This window comes from Cladophialophora carrionii (assembly GCF_000365165.1).
Source record: "Cladophialophora carrionii CBS 160.54 unplaced genomic scaffold supercont1.1, whole genome shotgun sequence".
Lineage (NCBI taxonomy): Eukaryota > Fungi > Ascomycota > Eurotiomycetes > Chaetothyriales > Herpotrichiellaceae > Cladophialophora > Cladophialophora carrionii.
In genome coordinates this window covers 171079-188715 of record NW_008481816.1, presented here as the reverse complement: position 1 = coordinate 188715, position 17637 = coordinate 171079, and the positions used below count along the sequence as shown (strand labels likewise).

Here is a 17637-nt window from a genome sequence, read left to right as displayed (position 1 = left end):
AAATGAAACTGAGGTCAGATGCCAACGTCATGTGCTGTGGTGCCACGAAGAACCACACAAGGTTGAGAGCGGACGAGTTGGGCAGCGTTGGCAGGCCTAGGGTACCCCAGAAGCGGCAGGCCTCGTGGCCAGAACGACTTCGGTCCGACCGCCTGAATAATGTGGTGTAGGCTGGTACTTCACCGTAACCTCATTGGACACTGTCCCCATTTTGAGCACAATACAGCAAGATTTGGGAAGAGAGCCGAGCACATTCTCACAAAGGCTTCTTTACTTGGTATCATACGCTGTCGGGTTCAATATCGAGTGCTGCTGGTGGCATTGCTTGGTCTTAGGTACTTCAGCTGTACGGTGGAGCGGAGCAGCACTGCTGAATTGCCTCCAGTGACAGACTTTTGCCTATTCCCAACGGAAGAGCTGCACTTCTCAGTGGTCATCTGCGGCCAGACTTCATGCACGTCAAGCTCGTCCTAGTGGGGATGATGTCTGTCTAATGATCAACGGTCTCATCAAGGCTCGATTCCCTGTCACATCCACGATCCCGATCAGATATATCTTGTCCAACATCGTCCTGGCCCGAGCTAAGGAACATTAAGGAGCCGCGTTCCGGGCAACCACTGTCCTCCCAGCGAACGAGTACGGTTGCGTCCGCAGTCTCCAAATACCGGGGGACAACGTTTGGCCGAGGCAGGTAGACCTCAAAAGCTGCTCGAGAGAACACGCGCAAGGAGGGGGATCCTAACACAGCACAGCGATTGCCTGTAGCGAATCTGGTCAAGATGAAGCCCGTCGTATCCGCGTTCAACGCATGGAGCTGGTGAGTTCCACCTCGTCGAGATTGGCGTGCCCTCGCTGACGCTTCGATAGCACGGTACTGTCAGTCTTTGCGATTGTCATCCTCTCCATCATTGGGAGCCTCTTCGCGGTATGAGACCCGCCCTACACATGAACATGATTACGAGGTGGACAGGAAGCTAACATCAGACGCACAGAGGAATCACCACATAATGATGGGAATGGAGGAGGATCCTGAAGATAACGCAGCAGTCGCAGCCTCGATATTCATAGCTGTTGCGGTTTATGCGGTGAGTTGGATCGCCTAGATGAGCTCATCTTCACACTAACTGAGGGCAGGGTTTTCTTGCTTTTTGCGGTTTCCAAGCTTGGTTGCACGTCCGGGCGAGTCGACGGGGCGCTATCTCACTGTAGCCTCGACGGACTGCCTACAATGGAAGATAAACTAGCAACAAACAGGCATCCCCATGGCGTTGCAGATTTAAAAATCGAGTGGTCAAAGGCGTTGCACCAGACAGAGAGACACCGAGGCATAAGGATGGTGGTGCTGATGTTTACTGTGTACCGGAAGCGCAGGCATGTAGAATGTTGTCACATACTTCATTCGAGGTATCAAAGAATACAATCAACTGTCGCCTGTGCGAAACTTGACCTGCTCCGCATAACGACTGATTCCGCCCCGCCACACCTCACAGAAGGTCTCTGCTCACAAACTGTGCATGCAACGACTTACCCAGCATCGCTGGACTCCGTTCCACGACCACACCAGCGGACTCCAATGCAGAAATCTTGGACTCTGCACCACCCTTGCCACCGCTGACGATGGCACCAGCATGGCCCATACGTCTTCCTGGAGGAGCACTGATGCCTGCAATAAAGCTCACTGCGGGCTTGTTCTTCTTGTTCTCGCTCTTCAAGAACTCGGCAGCGTCCTCTTCGGCGCTACCTCCGATCTCGCCAATCATAATGATTCCCTCGGTTTCGTCGTCTTGCATGAACACATTCAGGCAGTCAATGAAATTGGTGCCGCTGAAGGGGTCACCGCCGATACCCACGACCAAAGACTGGCCAAGACCTGCTTGTGTTGTTTGGTTGACAGCTTCGTATGTCAAGGTGCCTGATCTCGAAACAATGCCGACTCGTCCTCGCTTGTGAATAAATCCAGGCATGATGCCAATCTTGCATTGTCCCGGGGCGATGATACCCTGTTATAGTCACGAGCAGAGCAGGTCAGTAAGCTGCGTCATTCAACCAGACGAGAAGTCCTCAGTAGACAATTGGGTGCTTACAGGACAGTTGGGCCCGACGAGTCGTGTCTTGCTTTGTGTCTTCAGTGCGTCGGTGACTCTGAGCATGTCGTGTTGGGGGATGCCTTCAGTAATGCAGACCACAAGGGGTATCTCGGCTTCCATCGCTTCCATGATACCGGCTGCGGCTAACGGAGGGGGAACGAAGATCACGCTGGCTGTGGCGCCAGTTTCCTTCACGCCATCTGAAACATTCTTGAAGACGGGAAGATTGAGGTGCTGAGAGCCAGCCTCTGTACACAGTCAGTATCCCAGCTCAACCTCGATAGGCATGTGATGAGACTCGCTCTTTGGATTTGTTCCTCCCACAACTTTCGTGCCGTATTCGATCGCTTGCTGAGCATGGAATGTGCCCTGTTTGCCCGTGAAGCCCTGGAAGAGGACTTTCGTGTCCGCATTGATTCTCAGGTTGTTCCGAGTCTGGGCGTAGGGTGAGGCCGACGACACTGTGGCATAGCTCCGCGAGGAGGCAGTTCGCAGCGCCCGGGGAGCGCAGGTCTTGAGAGCTTGCATCTCAGCAAGACCTTTCGGCAAGACAGTCTCAAATAGAGGGGAGAGCTACTGAATGCCCGTATAGTCAAGCAAGCCGACGTGGAAGTTGTCAATTGACTGCTCTCCCCAGTTCATCTTCGGGCTGCGCCATGGAACCTGAAGCTCGGTAGGAGTTAGCGAGCTACGGTCGTGCATATATACCGCAAAGTGCAGTTCGTATATTGACTCGAAATTTAGATGCTAGAAATCCTTCATGTCCTCCTAGATATACTCTGTTGCTGCTACCTTACCAATGTTTCATATTAATCTCCATATTCCCCGGTGGCCCTGAATATATAGCTTAACAGCTACGCCTCGCGATGGCGATCGAAACAGTGATCCGCACCAAAGTCAAGCTGGGCAAGAATGAAAAACTGCCCCCGGAAAATGTTCGCTTCATGCAAGCCTGTAATGACATTGCACGTGTCCTCGTGCAAGAGTACGAGGCAAGCATTGATGAAGCGAAACCAAAGAAAGATGTCAACCTCAACCGACTGCGAGGTGACGTTGCGAAGAAGCATCGGTTGAGCACTCAACCACCTCTGACAGCGATCCTTGCTGCAGTGCCGCCAGAGTACAAGAAGCACCTTATGCCGAAACTGATCGCGAAACCGGTAAGAACAGCCTCAGGTATTGCGGTGGTTGCTGTCATGTCGAAGCCTCACAGATGCCCCCACATTGCTTGGACGGGTCATGCTTGTGTCTACTGTCCCGGCGGTCCAGACTCCGACTTTGAGTATTCGACGCAATCTTACACAGGATATGAACCGACCTCGATGCGGGCCATTCGCGCCCGTTATGATCCCTTCGAACAGGCCCGTGGGAGAGTTGACCAAATCAAGTCGCTTGGCCACAGTGTCGACAAGGTCGAGTTCATCATTATGGGAGGTACTTTCATGTCGCTACCCAAGGACTATCGTGACAACTTTGTGGCTCAGTTGCACAACGCGCTCTCGGGGTATCAAACCGAGAATGTGGACGAAGCAGTCATGGCCGGAGAGATGTCGAGCATCAAGTGCGTTGGCATCACCATTGAGACGAGGCCTGATTTTGGACAAATTGACCATCTTTCGGACATGCTACGATACGGCTGCACGCGCTTGGAGCTGGGCGTACAGTCTCTCTATGAGGACGTCGCTCGGGACACCAACAGAGGGCATACGGTCGCAGCAGTTGTCGAAGCCTTCAAATTCTGCAAAGACGCTGGCTTCAAGGTTGTCTCGCATATGATGCCTGACCTGCCCAACGTAGGTATGGAGCGAGACATCTTTCAGTTTCAGGAATATTTCGAAAACCCAGATTTCCGAACAGATGGGCTGAAGATATATCCCACCCTTGTCATTCGAGGCACTGGCCTCTATGAACTTTGGCGCACCGGGCGTTTCAAGAACTATACGCCCAACGCTCTTGTGGATCTGGTCGCGAGGATATTAGCCCTGGTGCCGCCTTGGACGAGGATATACCGCGTTCAACGCGATATCCCCATGCCGTTGGTGACGTCGGGTGTCGAGAATGGAAATCTCCGAGAGCTGGCCCTGTCACGAATGAAGGACTTTGGTACAACTTGTCGTGATGTGCGGACCCGAGAGGTTGGCATCAACGAGGTCAAACACAAGATTCGGCCGTCTCAGGTTGAGCTTGTCAGACGAGATTACATGGCCAACGGTGGCTGGGAGACATTCCTTGCTTATGAGGATCCCAAGCAAGACATTCTCATCGGCTTGCTTCGGCTGCGAAAGTGTTCGGAGACACATACCTTCCGACCGGAACTTACGGGTCAGCCAACGAGCATCGTTCGAGAGCTTCACGTCTATGGCCTAGCTGTGCCCATCCATGGGCGAGAAAAGAGCAAATTCCAGCATCAAGGTTACGGTACTCTCTTGATGAAGGAAGCAGAGAAAATTGCTCGGGATGAGCATGGAAGTGAAAAGCTGAGTGTCATCAGTGGAGTCGGTGTGAGAAGCTACTACGAGCGCCTTGGCTATACCCTCGATGGCCCATACATGAGCAAGATGCTCGACCTTGACGACGATGATGCGGAAGATTGAACGTCGAGAAGCAACATATCGATATCGACATTCTGTGCCCAATGAAAACGGACCACACCCCTGCGAGACTCCAGGCCGACTGTGAATACATGCCACACGAACACTAGCCTTCCCGGAACCTTAACCTCGCGCCGCCGTGCACGCAAGTATTCCAACGCGCCCCAGCACAGTCCTGCTGCAAGCCGTTAAGCAGCGGACGTCACAGCTCCGAGCCCTCAACTAGACAGACTTTGAAGAAGAAGCGAGTTCGCGCGGTGGGTTCAAAGAACCAAGTACAAGGTCCCCGCGGAGGATGCAGTCCAAGGTAGAAGAAGAGCACTGATAGCCAGGCTGGATATAGAGCGCGACCGTCGTCCTGAGTCTTACAGCCGCTGGTGGAATCTTCATGGCTTCCTGACTGGGGCGTCAGTGGCAGGCAGGGCGAGGCTCCGCGGCCCCACAGACACCGAGAACAGAGACTCTGAGTGGCGGGCGATAACGATAAGCGTGGCGCGAATCGCCTCCAACAAATCACGTCATTGCAGTTTTTTTCGCGGATTCATTTGCGCGCAGTGTGAATAGTTGATCTATCTCCGAGCACAGCTGCTTGCTGCCCACCATGTGAGGCGACGTTCCTCAGGAATAAGTTATCTTTCTCTCCTTCGTATCTCTTGTCTTGCATAATTATGGCGTAGGGCGTCATTCTTACCGTCCCCGGCTCAACAGCGATTCTCCTGGCAACCGTCCCCCGTTCCTTGTACACGTCCAGTGGTCATGGTTGCTCCTGCTTTGCTGACCGCGCAGAACTGCGTTGACCAGATACATCTCGTTCTTGGTTCAGGGCCCCTAGCGGCGTCGCGATGCGTCAAGTCACTCGAGGTTGGCGCCCGGCCAGTCGTCGTGTTTCCCGAGTCCGAAGACGTTCATTTCACTCTCGCCGCCGCAGTGGAACAGGGTCGAGTGCAGTGGCTACAGAGGGAGTTTCAACAGGAAGATCTCAAGAGATTAGGCAGAGAAGAAGTAGATGGATACGTTGATGCTGTGTTTGTCACTCTACCGGCAAAAGACCCTCGAAGCGTTGAAATATCCAGTCTCTGCAAACGACTGAGAATACCTGTCAACGTGGTAGATGCTCCACACCTGTGCACGTTCACACTCCTGTCAACCTACTCCGACGGTCCCCTTCAGATTGGTATCACTACATCGGGCAATGGCTGCAAGTTGTCATCTCGCATTCGGCGTGAGATTGCGGCGGCTCTGCCACCGAAATTTGGTGCTGCTGTGGAGAGGCTGGGTACTGTACGGAGACAGATATGGCACGAGGATTACAAATCTCAGACGGCGTGCAATGGGAACACTCCGGATGGAGAAGCGGAGGACGAGGAGGCTGCCGCTCAGAAGCATACCTTCAACTCACTGGTGAAGGAGGACGACCGCGATCCGGCTGTTTTGCGAACTCGCCGCATGAGGTGGCTCTCACAGATATGCGAGTACTGGCCTCTCGGTCGGCTTGCAGCAATCACAGACGCTGACGTAGCGGCAATATTGCAAGCGTACCGAACCACAGCTCAAACGCCCGCTCCCGGGTCCGATGAGATATCGACACTGCTTCCTATACTACCTCCTCGTAGAGGCACGATAACTCTGGCTGGGTCGGGGCCAGGTCATCCGTCACTCCTGACGATCGCGACCAAAACAGCTATAGAAACCGCCCATTTCATCTTGGCTGACAAGCTTGTCCCCGCCGAGGTTTTGGAGCTCATTCCGCGACGGACTCCTGTTCACATCGCTCGCAAATTCCCCGGCAACGCAGACGCGGCACAGGACGAGATGCATGAATTAGCTTTGGAGGCAATGCAACAAGGCAAAAATGTTCTACGCTTGAAGCAGGGTGACCCATACCTTTATGGCCGAGGCGCTGAAGAAGTGACTTTCTTCCGAGAGCGAGGGTATGATGTCAAGGTGATACCTGGCATTACCAGTGCTCTTTCAGCAGCGATGTTTGCCGACATCCCCGTTACCCATCGCGCTGTTGCTGATCAAGTTGTTGTGTGTACTGGGACTGGGCGGAAAGGGGCTGCGCCTGAGCCGCCGTCTTATCGAAAGAGTAAGACGGTTGTGTTTCTCATGGCGCTACATAGACTGGACAGTCTGGTCAAGAGTCTGACCGAAGAGCAAGATCACGAGGCTCCGAGACGTGCTTTGTGGCCATCCAACACACCTTGCGCAGTCATCGAAAGAGCAAGTTGTCCAGACCAAAGAGTGATCCGGTCTACCCTGCAACATGTCTGTCAAGCGGTGGAAGCAGAAGGTTCAAGACCACCAGGCCTTCTGGTTGTCGGCCATTCGTGCGAAGTACTACACAAGCTTGGCGATGGGAAGAGCTGGTCGGTGGAAGAAGGGTTCCGAGGACTGGATGCCGCCGGATCGTCTCCTTCGGAGTTTGATGTTCTGAAAGAACTGGAAGCGTCACCCACCAAAGACGTCAACGGACAGCCTGAGGTGACCGGAGGGTCGCACCCTCCTTTGCTGCATCCTGTAATAGCACATCCTGGTATAACTGCTGAATAGAAGTGCATTGGATCTCTACCATGACAAGGTCCCAGACTGGCGTGTGCGTTCGACTCCCAGAGCGTCCTGGCTGTCCTGAGCATGGCGCCTGTCTGATGCTATACTTCAGATCCTTAGCTGTGTGGCCTTGGAGAAATCCAATGTCGCTCGTGACTGTCACCAACTCTTGATTGTACATTCACCTGCCTTCAGACATTGTATCAACACACATCGTCACTTGCTTTCAGACTCTACATCACCACACATGGTAGTTCGGCCTGTCTATCGCGCCTCTTAGATCCGCTGAGCACGTCGCTTGTTCGTATGTGCGACGTCCCATCTCGGATCCGCTGGCTGCACGTCTCTAGTGTAGCTAGTAAGTAGTAGTTTCTACAGATATCGCCAAGCATATGGACGGGAAAACATGGATGGCGGTCGACGTGGAAATGAGCAGAGATCCAAATTGGCCGAAGTTCGCCCCTTAGGATTTGCTTCTCACTTCCACCCTCGACCGCCATTCGCCTTTCACAGGTTGAATCACTACTGAAACTACTACGAGCTTGTGTAACGACCAGGTTGGTATAGCTTTCGAGATTGCCTCTCCAGATCAAGCACCCGATCTACATCATCGCCCGGTTGACCTCTAGATACACCGAACGTTGTCCCAGCTTGAACCGAAGAATGGGCCAGCCATCTCGATGAGTCGACCGCGTTCCACGTACAAATACAGCCATCAGAAACCATACCCGGCTCCCGGTGTACTGCGTAGTGCTTAACCACCCGGTAGCGGATCGAGGGGTCCCACAGGAACAAGGTTCGGAAGCTGTACGATCGTCCACGCGACAAACCATGCCGACAACTCCTATGGCTGGGATGCCAGGCGTTACGCCCTACAGCTCCGGTGTAGTCCACTCTGGACCCGTGGACGTGGGACAGGCCATCAACCTCGACAACATTCGAGGCAAGACAATTGTCATTGTGAGTCTCTGGACTTTTACTCCTTCTCCTGAACGAAGCTCCGTCAACGGCGAGGGGCCCAGTCTCACTCTAAAAGGGGAAAACATATGGCAGCAATCTATCTTCACTCCTCCGCCATAACTCTCGCGCCCCGATCCCAGAACCCAATAAATTACTGACCGCACGTACCCCCTCCCCTCTAGACCGGCGGCGCGTCCGGGTTCGGCGCAGCATGTTCGCGGCACTGGGCCTCGCACGGCGCCAACATCATCCTCGGGGACGTCAACCACCAGCAAGGCACGGAACTGGTCTCCCAGCTGAGACAGACGACCGAGAACCCACACCACCACTTCATCCCTCTCGACGTGACGTCGTGGTCCTCGCAGGTGCGTTTCTTCCGCGAAGCCACGCGCCTCTCCCCCCACGGCGGCATCGACACCGTCATGGCCAACGCGGGCATCGCCGACGCCGAGGAACAGAGACTCTTCGAGCAACAAGTACCGGACTATTCGCGGCTTGACGGGCCCGCGCCGCCGCCGAGACTGCGCACGTACGAGACGAATCTCACGGGCGTGCTGTACACCGCGCACCTGGCTCTGTCGTACCTGTCGCGCAATCCGGGCAGTCAGAAGTGCAAGTGCAGCAGCAGCAGCAGCACCACCACCACCACCACCACCATGACGGGCCAGCAAGGCGCCGCCGCACCGAGAGACCGGCATTTACTGCTCGTGGCCAGCGTCGCGGGTCTGGCAGGCCTGCCGGGCCAGCCGCTGTACACAGCCGCCAAGCACGGGGTTGTAGGCCTGTTCCGGAGCCTGAGGATCACGAGCCCCATCACGTTGGGAGTCCGCGTGAACATGATCAATCCATGTACGTTTGCCCTGTTCCAAGAAAGAGAGAGAGAGAGCGAGACAGAGAGGTCTATGCAATGCTGGCTATGCTTGCAATACTTGCTAATTAGACTAAACGCCCCCCCCCAGACTTCGTCGACACGCCCATCCTCGGCCCGCTGGGCGCGTTCGTCCTCGCCGGTGGCGCGATGGCGCGTCTCGAGGCCGTCGTGGAGGCGAGCACGCGCCTCGTCGCGGACCACGGCATCATCGGCCGGGGCCTGATCATCGCGAGCAAGACATCCAAGGAACATGCCAAGGCCGTCGGGCTGGAACCGCAGACCGAGGATTACGACCAGGAGATCTGGGACTGCTATGCCGACGACTTCGAGCAGAGCGATCTGTTCACCCGGCGCATCGTCGCCGTCACGAACCTGGTCACGAGCGCGAGGGGCTCGATTGGCATCTGGGTCGACATTGGGTCGAATTTGTCGAGGAGGTTCTGGAGGGCGTTAGGGTATTAGAGTCAGGGTCAGTCGTTCGATAATCGCGCTGAAGCGTGGCGTCCTGGATGTGTGCCCCTTGAGCCGAGTGGGCTGTGAACCAACATCATAAAAGTCAGGGATATAGAGGATGGCACAGCGCAAATTGAATTTGGAGTATGTACAGTATATGAGAAAACCCACCAGCTGCTACACTCCTGGTAGCGGTAGATCAAGTCCACTCTGGATTCCGGAAAGTATGCATGCATAGACAAACGTACTCCGTCCACACCGGTTGAATCTGTGCTGATACAAGTACGGATGCTGCGGTCCGCTGGTGATGCACACATTCAGCCGTCTGGACTCATGCAATTGTTCTTGCAGCGCAAAACAAGCAACATCTTTGCGCATAGGTACTTTACAACAGACCTTCTGAGATCTGACCTTCCCGTGCTCTCACGGATAAACCTAACATACCCAGATGGCGGTGAGCAAGACATATGTACATATATATGTACGGGAGCCAGGTCTTGCGGCTCGTTCCACCGGATCTCTGTTTCGCAGCGCCCCCTGCCACACGGGGATGCACACCACACGCTGATAGCGATGGCCGATCTGCGATGCGGTATACGAAGCGGCCCGCGGCGGGCAGGCTCGGAGCATACGTGGCAGTTCCTTGTAAGGCAGGAACAACAAAGGTTCTAGGGTTCCAAGGTCTTTACAAACTAAAGCCAATATTGTACCGATTATCGTCGATGAGACGGCCATACCTGCGGTTTGATCAGTCAGCATGACGCAGGCACAACAGTACCAATGGAACAGGATAACTCACTCCAACAACAACCTGAAATACCACACCTCGAGATCGTCGTTCCGGAGAACCTTCTGTGCCCACTCCCTGCCTTGATTGGCGATCTTCTTCCCCTCCACCTTGCCACTCTCCTCTTGGTCAAAGTACCTCACCGACTCGGCGTATTCGTCACCGACCAGACCCAGCGGGACGTAATGAACCCACGCTCTAAGCCATTCATCGTGCCACTCGCGGAACAGGGCCAATTTGTACACGAGACTCTTGCTCAACAGCCACGCGTAATACCGTCCCGAGAAAGCATTGCCGTCAATATCCAACAGATACCGGGACGCGAGCGCATCGAACATGTTGACCGGCTCCACCGTGCCAAAGTATTCGCGCTGAGCATCGCAGTCCCCCGGATCACATTGCCCAATGTAGGTGAACTTGACGTCAAAGTAACTGGCCATATCGGCCATCGAGACGGTCTTCTCGCGCCAAAGACTTTCCTCGGCCGTGGAATTGTTGTCCAACTCGAGAATCTGGGCCGTGTTAAGGGGCTGGATCTTGGTCAGAAATCGCTGCCGGTGTTGCCTCCTCCATCCGCCATTCCGAGAGAAGCCGCCAGTTGTGCTGCCTCGCCAGTACATCGTCGGGTTCTTCTCTTCCCAGGGCATGTCCCGTTCGGGCTCATATTTCACTCTCCCCATAAAGTACCACGGACTTGGATATAGTATATCCTGGAACGAGGAGATCTTGCTTTGCGAGAAGATGGGGAACAAGTCGTGCGTGACATCGAATGCGTTGGGCCGATCGAAGAATCCAAAGCTCTTCTCCAGACTGGGGGAATTGCAGATGTCGCTGAACGCGGTCGCGTTACGGACGAACCCGAGCGGCAAGCCGCTGTAGGCGGTGGTATTATCAGTGCATTTATCATTGAGACAGCTCCGCGCCGCGCTGTCTGGAGCGCAAGATATACGCGAATTGGACCATGTCGGTTGGTGGGCGAAGCGGTTGAAGCGCGTGGTTTTGTATTCTTTGATGCGAATACCTTCGCCCAAGTCGTCGGCGCGTGGGGACCAGCCGTTCGCCAGGGATGGCGCGTTGTACGCCTTGGGCATGTTTGTGTTCTGAGCCACCTCGACGTGGTGCTGGAGATCATCGTGTTGCATGACGACACGGGGTTCGTCGTGGATGTTAAATGCCAAATCCATGTCTGGCAGGTATTTGATGAAGTCTCCCAGCATGATGGGTGTAGCTTCTCTTTGCCAGGCGTACATATCGCCCCCTCCTTCAATCTTGGTGACTTTGCCATTGCGAATCATCACCGCGATCAAGGCATTGTCAAATCCAATAGCCTCTCGTGTTCTCTCGCGGATCACTTTCGGGTCCAGCGCCCAAAAGGGCAGTAACTGATGGTATATCGTGTCATATTCGTCGATGAGTTCGACACCCCGTTTCTTTGCGAAATTGTACCATTTGTCAAAGTGAGGCGGCGGGGGTAATTTATACCGCCTGCGGTACTCGGCAACCGCATCATTCAGCGACCGCGACTGGCGCGCCCGGAGCGTCTGGAAGTCGCTTTCGGCTTGCGATACTAGCTGGTGGATGGGATGAAGCAGGGAACTTGCCGGGAGGACCGGCGCATTCTCCTCGTGGGCATGGTGATCTTGTAGTATCGACGACGCAGACTGCTCGAGCGACTGGATCTGCTCAGGACTTCGCAGGAGGAAGAGGGTACACGCAGCCGTGGACAGCAGGACGATGAGCGCCAGAAACTTGCGCGACCTTAGCATGCCTTCTCGGACATGGCTCGACTGCCAATGGGGACTTGCTTTCGGATTCATGCACAGCCTTGAAGGTTGTTGTGGTGTCGCCCACCTGGTCGACTCGAAAGGACCATCTGATAATTGATGCAGGTGTCAAAAGGCAGCCGAAAGGAGAAATTACCCCGGCTTACATAATGTACGGCGAACCAAGTCGTCTGGCCTGCTAGATGTCTACGGTGCCGCAGATGCAAGACTAGCGCACAAGACGCCACGACACCCGTCCGTCCACTCTCAAGACTACCACCAGAGTGTATGTCACAGCAGGATCCGCTCGAGCCGTCGAGGACTTTGAGTCGTCGCACTATGGGTCTGTTTATTCAGTGCTCTTTTATTTCATCTATCTAACGCGGTTGCTTCGGAGGTCCAAGAATGATGAGGCCTTGCAATCTCCCTCATCCATCGTGGCGCTTGATTTGGTGCCATCTACCGGGTCTTCTTACAATGCCATTGCACCCAGTGGTATCCCATATGCTGTCCTGCGCTGCGGAGCCAGAGTTTAATGAATATCACCTCCCTCCCTTCTCCTGCCGAAGATCGGGAACACCCATTGAGAGCTCCTCCTCTCCAGCTCATGTCCTGCGTCGTTACAGTCCTGGGGCGCAAGGTGCTGCGCAAGATTGACAAGCGCTGGCGAAGCATCCTCCCTGTTCTCATCAACGTTCTCGTCAACCAGGTGGAAGTCACTCTCAGGCGACAGCTCCCTCTCGGTCACTTCAACCGGTCTTGCCTCCTGACGGACGCACTACTGTCCGGTATCCATCCTCTCGCCTTGCTGTTGGGCATACACATTCGTCGTGCCGCCAGCGGCAACAGTGGCAAAATACCGTACATCAACATCTTCGTCATGCTGCAATTTCTCCAGATTCGACATGATTTGACCATCAACCAATTCCTGTCCTCTAGGACTGGGTTGTGCTGTGGAGTTGGGATTCTGTTCGAGCTGCTGCAAGGTACCTTCGGCTGGCAAGCGGCGGAGCGTGTTGATGAGAACGGCGTACGATTTGGCCACGTTGAACCGAATGTTTGGGATCGGATCAGAGACGAGGCGGTCCATCATTGGGAGAACGCTGTCAGCGATGATATCGAGAGTAATGACAGGCGCGAGGATCTAGATGGAAAATGTTAGCGCGCAATTCGCAAGCTGAAAGGGTTTCGCGCTTACCGTGATGGCAAAACAAGTCGTCATGCGGTACAAATAATTCTGCTGCTGACTCATTGCTGTGACCTTAGGAATGATGGAGCGATTTGCCCATTCGACGCCGAACACCTCGGTGAGCTTCTTCAAGTTCTGGGTTGCCGCGTCTCTAATTGAGAAGACTGTATCGCCCAACCAGCCCATGCACAATGAACTTAGCTGTTCGTCAAAGAATTTCATGCCGAGCTGTTTGGCCAGGAGGGGGATGTATTCGATGATTGCTAGGCGAACGCGCCATTGTTTGTCTTCCGCCAGTTGGACGATGGCTGGAAGGAGCGATTGAGAGAGTAGGTCAATGCCGATGACATTGTTGACTAGTTCGAGTTTGGAGATGATGTGCAGTCTGACATCGGGGAACTCATCCTTGAGCATCTGCAGGAACATCGGAAGCAGATGTGAGATGGTTTCTTCCTTGCCGAGAATGGGAGCCAGTCCACTGAGTTGAGTTCCCAGAGCAGCCCGGACGTGCTGGTTCGGGTCTGAGACAAGGTCTTCGATGCTGGTCATGATCTCGTTGAGAAGGGTTTCGCGGTCAAGCAGGCCGCAGAAGCCCGGGATCTGGCTGGCGATTGCTGTTCTCACTTCTGCTTCGCTGTCCTTGAGTAACTTGACAAAGGCCGGAACCAGGTCTCGAGTGACCACTTCTTCGTTCACGGCTTTCGCAATCTTCTCGAATTTCTCGGCCACCATGTAACGGACTCTCCAGCTCTTGTCTTCGAATAGACTTCTCAGCGCAGTCAGTAGCACACCATGGCTGGGCTGCTGCTCCTTGGGAATGACTTCCGCGATCGAGATAAGGACTTCGACGGTAAGCAATCGGACACTGTCTTGATCGTCACTGGCCAAATGTTGGAACAAGGGGATCATCTCATCAATGACGATAGAGACTGGAACCTCCTTGACGAATTTTGCCAGGTTGTTCGCGGCTTGTCGTCGAACCATGGGGGTCTCATCGTGGACGAGATGGCCGAACTGAGTCCGAAGGCCTTGCTGTGATGCTTGGGAGGCCTTTTTGTAGGGAGCAACGTATAGACCAGTCGCGGATATCTTGGATGTGAACCAGTCGGCTTTCGACAGGCGGATAGTAAGGGGGATGAAGTATTCTTCCACTTGTCGCTCAGCGAGCTCGACGCAGATCTTGTTGAGAGACTCGACGGCCTAAAAGTGTCAGACTCATCTCCCGTGGTTTCTGAACGTCTTACATACCTTGTCTCGTACCAAAGGCTCCTCGATCGCAGCCAGATTCTCCAGCGGCGCAAGGAGCACGTGACCATGTTCGGGGCCTCCTACGTATTCGATGAAGTTTCCTAGCTCTTCCGCCAGTGCTGTGAGGACTTCATCTTCGTCTTCAACCGAGTCTACGGTGATGCGTCAGTGCTATCCCAATTATGAGGCGTGAAACCGCTATACCGTCCAGGAAGGGTATCAGTTCGTCCCTCGTCCGCTCGGGCCCGAGAGCAAGGGCAATCGTAGACAGTCGATGAATAGCATTGAGGCGCAGAAGGACGTCGTCGTGCTGTTTGCATATCAACAAAAGTCCACGCCGCTGTCGGCGACAGGCGAGGCCATACCTTCAACTCGTCAATCAGGACGGCGATGGGATAGAGCTCGTCGCCATTGTCTTGACCCTCCATTTTGTATGAGCTTGGCACAGTCTAGAAGGTCATCCAATTCTCAAGGGTAAATGAAAGTCGGGCTTGTTGTTTGGGTAAATGAGTCGCGGCCTGTTCTGTCTTGGATCGGAACAGTCCCAGGAATTCGGGTATTCGACGAAGGACTAAGTCAAGGTCCAACTCATATCTGGCTGGAGAGGCAGTCAGCATCATTGCACTCGCACATGGTGTAAGGCTGGTGAGTATGAGGCGTTTTGGCGCCTGAGGACGATGCGTCGCCTGCGCGGTTGGGTTTTGAGGGCCAAAATGTGTAGTCACAGACTGCGGGACAACAAGAACTCACAACACAGGTACTGTTGGATGCAGGCAACACGGAAGAGGCTGGATTTGTCGCAACGATATGCTCATCAAAGCTAAGGAGTCTAGAGTCAAAGACCTCGTAAAAGGGGTGCTGTTGCTTCTGTAAGGTGGGATAATCAGGTTCGCAAGTGTGAGCTCCTCCGTCATTCAGCAGACAGTGACTTGTGGCTGAACCGGAAAGGGCAACTGTGGCACAGCAGCTTCGCAAATTCCAAAATTCCAAAATCCCGTCTCAGCGTCAGTTTCGTTTGAGTGAGTCGCCCGCCAAGACATCGAATATGACTCTTTCCGCAGCAACTCTTTGACAGTGACTCAGACCACGAGAGAAAGAGCCACTACCCCTTGTACCAGCCGACTCAGCTACCACGCACTTTACCCGCCCAACAACTCGCATTTCAGAGGGCCACCTCCACCATGCCTACCATCACCGTGGACAAGGCTGCCCTCTTCAGGGCCCTCGGAAGAGACTACACCACCGAGGAGTTCGACGAGCTATGTTTCGACTTCGGCATTGAGCTCGACGAGGACACCTCGCTCACAGAACGACCCATTGTCAATGGCAAGCAAGAACCTCCTCAACTGAAGATCGAGATCCCCGCCAACCGATACGACATGCTCTGCATCGAGGGTATCCAACTCATGCTCAACATCTTCAATCGCAAGGCCACCGCGCCTCAGTATGTACTGAAGGCACCGCCCAATGGGGAACTGCAGACAATCACCGTGAGTCCAGATTGCGAAAGGATACGACCCTATGTCTCAGGAGCCATCCTGCGGAACATCAAATTCGACCAGGCGAGATACGAGTCCTTCATTGATCTACAGGACAAGCTGCACCAAAATCTGGCGCGCCAAAGAACGCTTGTGTCGATTGGAACCCATGATCTCGACTCCATCCAAGGCCCCTTCACCTATGAAGCGCTTCCTCCCAAGGACATCAAATTCACGCCACTTAACCAAACACAAGAAATGGACGGGGAGCGACTGATGCAATTCTACGAGAAGGACAAGCATCTCGGCCGGTATCTGCACATTATCAGGGACTCGCCGGTCTATCCGGTCATCTACGACTCCAACCGCAAGGTTTGCTCTTTGCCGCCCATCATCAATGGTGACCTCAGCAAGATCACCCTCGATACCAAGAACGTCTTCATGGAAGTCACCGCGACAGATAAGACGAAGCTAGAAATCGTCGTGAACATCATGGTGACTATGTTCTCGCAATATACAGCGGAACAGTTCACCGTCGAACCCATTCAGATCATTTCCGACCATAATGGTCAGTCGAGACAAGTGCCCGACCTTACGCCTCGCTCGACGGTTGCGGAGGTAGATTACATCAATGCTTGCACAGGTGTTGACCTCTCACCTCAGGAAATTTGTACTCTTCTTAACCGCATGTCATATGTCGCCCGACCGTCGAAATCAGCCAAGAATCTCCTTGACGTGGATGTTCCAGTCACACGAGCCGATGTTCTTCATCAAGCGGATATCATGGAAGATGTGTGTATTGGCTATGGATTCAATAAGCTCCCTCGTGCCTTCCCCAAAGTTGGCGCAACAGTCGCCGCGCCTCTGGCAGTGAACAAACTCTCAGACGTTCTCCGCCTCGAAGCCGCCATGGCAGGCTGGGCTGAAGTCTTGCCGCTCATCCTCTGCTCCCACGACGAGAACTTCGCGTGGCTCAATCGCAAAGACGACGGTAGAACAGCCATCCGACTAGCAAATCCAAAGACTGCCGAGTATCAAGTCGTGCGGACTACCTTGCTACCTGGGCTGTTGAAGACAATAAGAGAGAACAAGCACCACTCCATCCCCATCAAGATCTTCGAAGTCAGTGACGTCGCGTTCAAAGACCCTAGTCTGGAACGCAAAGCACGCAACGAGCGACACTTCGCCGCGGCGTGGTACGGCAAAACGTCCGGCTTCGAGGTCGTCCACGGCCTTCTCGACAGGGTAATGACCATGCTGAAAGCCGCTTTCATCACCCACGAGGAAGGACTTGAGATCCGTGGCAACGGGAACAAAATGGAATACTGGATTGAAGAGCTCGATGATGCGACGTATTTCCCAGGTCATGGGGCCAGCATTCATGTTAGGATTGCGGGCAAGGATGTGGTGATCGGGAGTTTCGGCATCTTGCATCCGACTGTGCTGGAGAAGTTCGAGTTAAAGTATCCGGTCAGTACGCTGGAATTCAATGTTGAGGTTTTCCTGTGAAGAACAGATGTCGTGGTGGGGATCGCCCAGAGCAAGGCCAGTAGAAAATAGAAACTTGATGCACGGTTCATCTTCATTGTTCAACGCTTTTGCGATGGCTACGGTCGACGGCGCCTGCTCAGAGACATGATTCAGCATTCGCCCGGTTCAT

At 54.1% G+C, this 17637-nt stretch overlaps 8 protein-coding genes across 8 annotated transcripts; 5 read left to right on the top strand and 3 right to left on the bottom strand.

Annotated features, from left to right (window-relative positions):
- Window positions 1-779: 779 nt before the first annotated feature.
- G647_00066 (uncharacterized protein) lies at window positions 780-1103 on the top strand (the record flags this gene model as incomplete). The annotated part of the gene is made up of 3 exons (XM_008723469.1): window positions 780-817; window positions 868-925; window positions 993-1103. 3 exons carry the CDS (start codon window positions 780-782, stop codon window positions 1101-1103), a joined length of 207 nt encoding a protein of 68 aa, XP_008721691.1.
- Window positions 1104-1484: 381 nt separating this feature from the next.
- On the bottom strand, window positions 1485-2615 carry G647_00065 (uncharacterized protein; the record flags this gene model as incomplete). Its single annotated transcript, XM_008723468.1, has 3 exons — window positions 1485-2000; window positions 2085-2333; window positions 2364-2615. The coding sequence occupies 3 exons, from the start codon at window positions 2613-2615 to the stop codon at window positions 1485-1487; spliced, it is 1017 nt and encodes a 338-aa protein (XP_008721690.1).
- A 338-nt stretch (window positions 2616-2953) lies between these two features.
- Window positions 2954-4681, top strand: G647_00064 (elongator complex protein 3; the record flags this gene model as incomplete). The annotated part of the gene is made up of 1 exon (XM_008723467.1): window positions 2954-4681. The coding sequence occupies one exon, from the start codon at window positions 2954-2956 to the stop codon at window positions 4679-4681; it is 1728 nt and encodes a 575-aa protein (XP_008721689.1).
- Window positions 4682-5434: 753 nt separating this feature from the next.
- Window positions 5435-7231, top strand: G647_00063 (uroporphyrinogen-III C-methyltransferase; the record flags this gene model as incomplete). Its single annotated transcript, XM_008723466.1, has 1 exon — window positions 5435-7231. The coding sequence occupies one exon, from the start codon at window positions 5435-5437 to the stop codon at window positions 7229-7231; it is 1797 nt and encodes a 598-aa protein (XP_008721688.1).
- Window positions 7232-8074: 843 nt separating this feature from the next.
- Window positions 8075-9521, top strand: G647_00062 (uncharacterized protein; the record flags this gene model as incomplete). Its single annotated transcript, XM_008723465.1, has 3 exons — window positions 8075-8188; window positions 8371-9037; window positions 9148-9521. 3 exons carry the CDS (start codon window positions 8075-8077, stop codon window positions 9519-9521), a joined length of 1155 nt encoding a protein of 384 aa, XP_008721687.1.
- Window positions 9522-10197: 676 nt separating this feature from the next.
- Window positions 10198-12065, bottom strand: G647_00061 (uncharacterized protein; the record flags this gene model as incomplete). The annotated part of the gene is made up of 2 exons (XM_008723464.1): window positions 10198-10249; window positions 10312-12065. The coding sequence occupies 2 exons, from the start codon at window positions 12063-12065 to the stop codon at window positions 10198-10200; spliced, it is 1806 nt and encodes a 601-aa protein (XP_008721686.1).
- Window positions 12066-12840: 775 nt separating this feature from the next.
- Window positions 12841-14927, bottom strand: G647_00060 (uncharacterized protein; the record flags this gene model as incomplete). The annotated part of the gene is made up of 5 exons (XM_008723463.1): window positions 12841-13206; window positions 13261-14451; window positions 14500-14651; window positions 14704-14809; window positions 14865-14927. 5 exons carry the CDS (start codon window positions 14925-14927, stop codon window positions 12841-12843), a joined length of 1878 nt encoding a protein of 625 aa, XP_008721685.1.
- A 753-nt stretch (window positions 14928-15680) lies between these two features.
- Window positions 15681-17486, top strand: G647_00059 (phenylalanine-tRNA ligase, beta subunit; the record flags this gene model as incomplete). Its single annotated transcript, XM_008723462.1, has 1 exon — window positions 15681-17486. The coding sequence occupies one exon, from the start codon at window positions 15681-15683 to the stop codon at window positions 17484-17486; it is 1806 nt and encodes a 601-aa protein (XP_008721684.1).
- Between the last annotated feature and the right edge of the window lie 151 nt (window positions 17487-17637).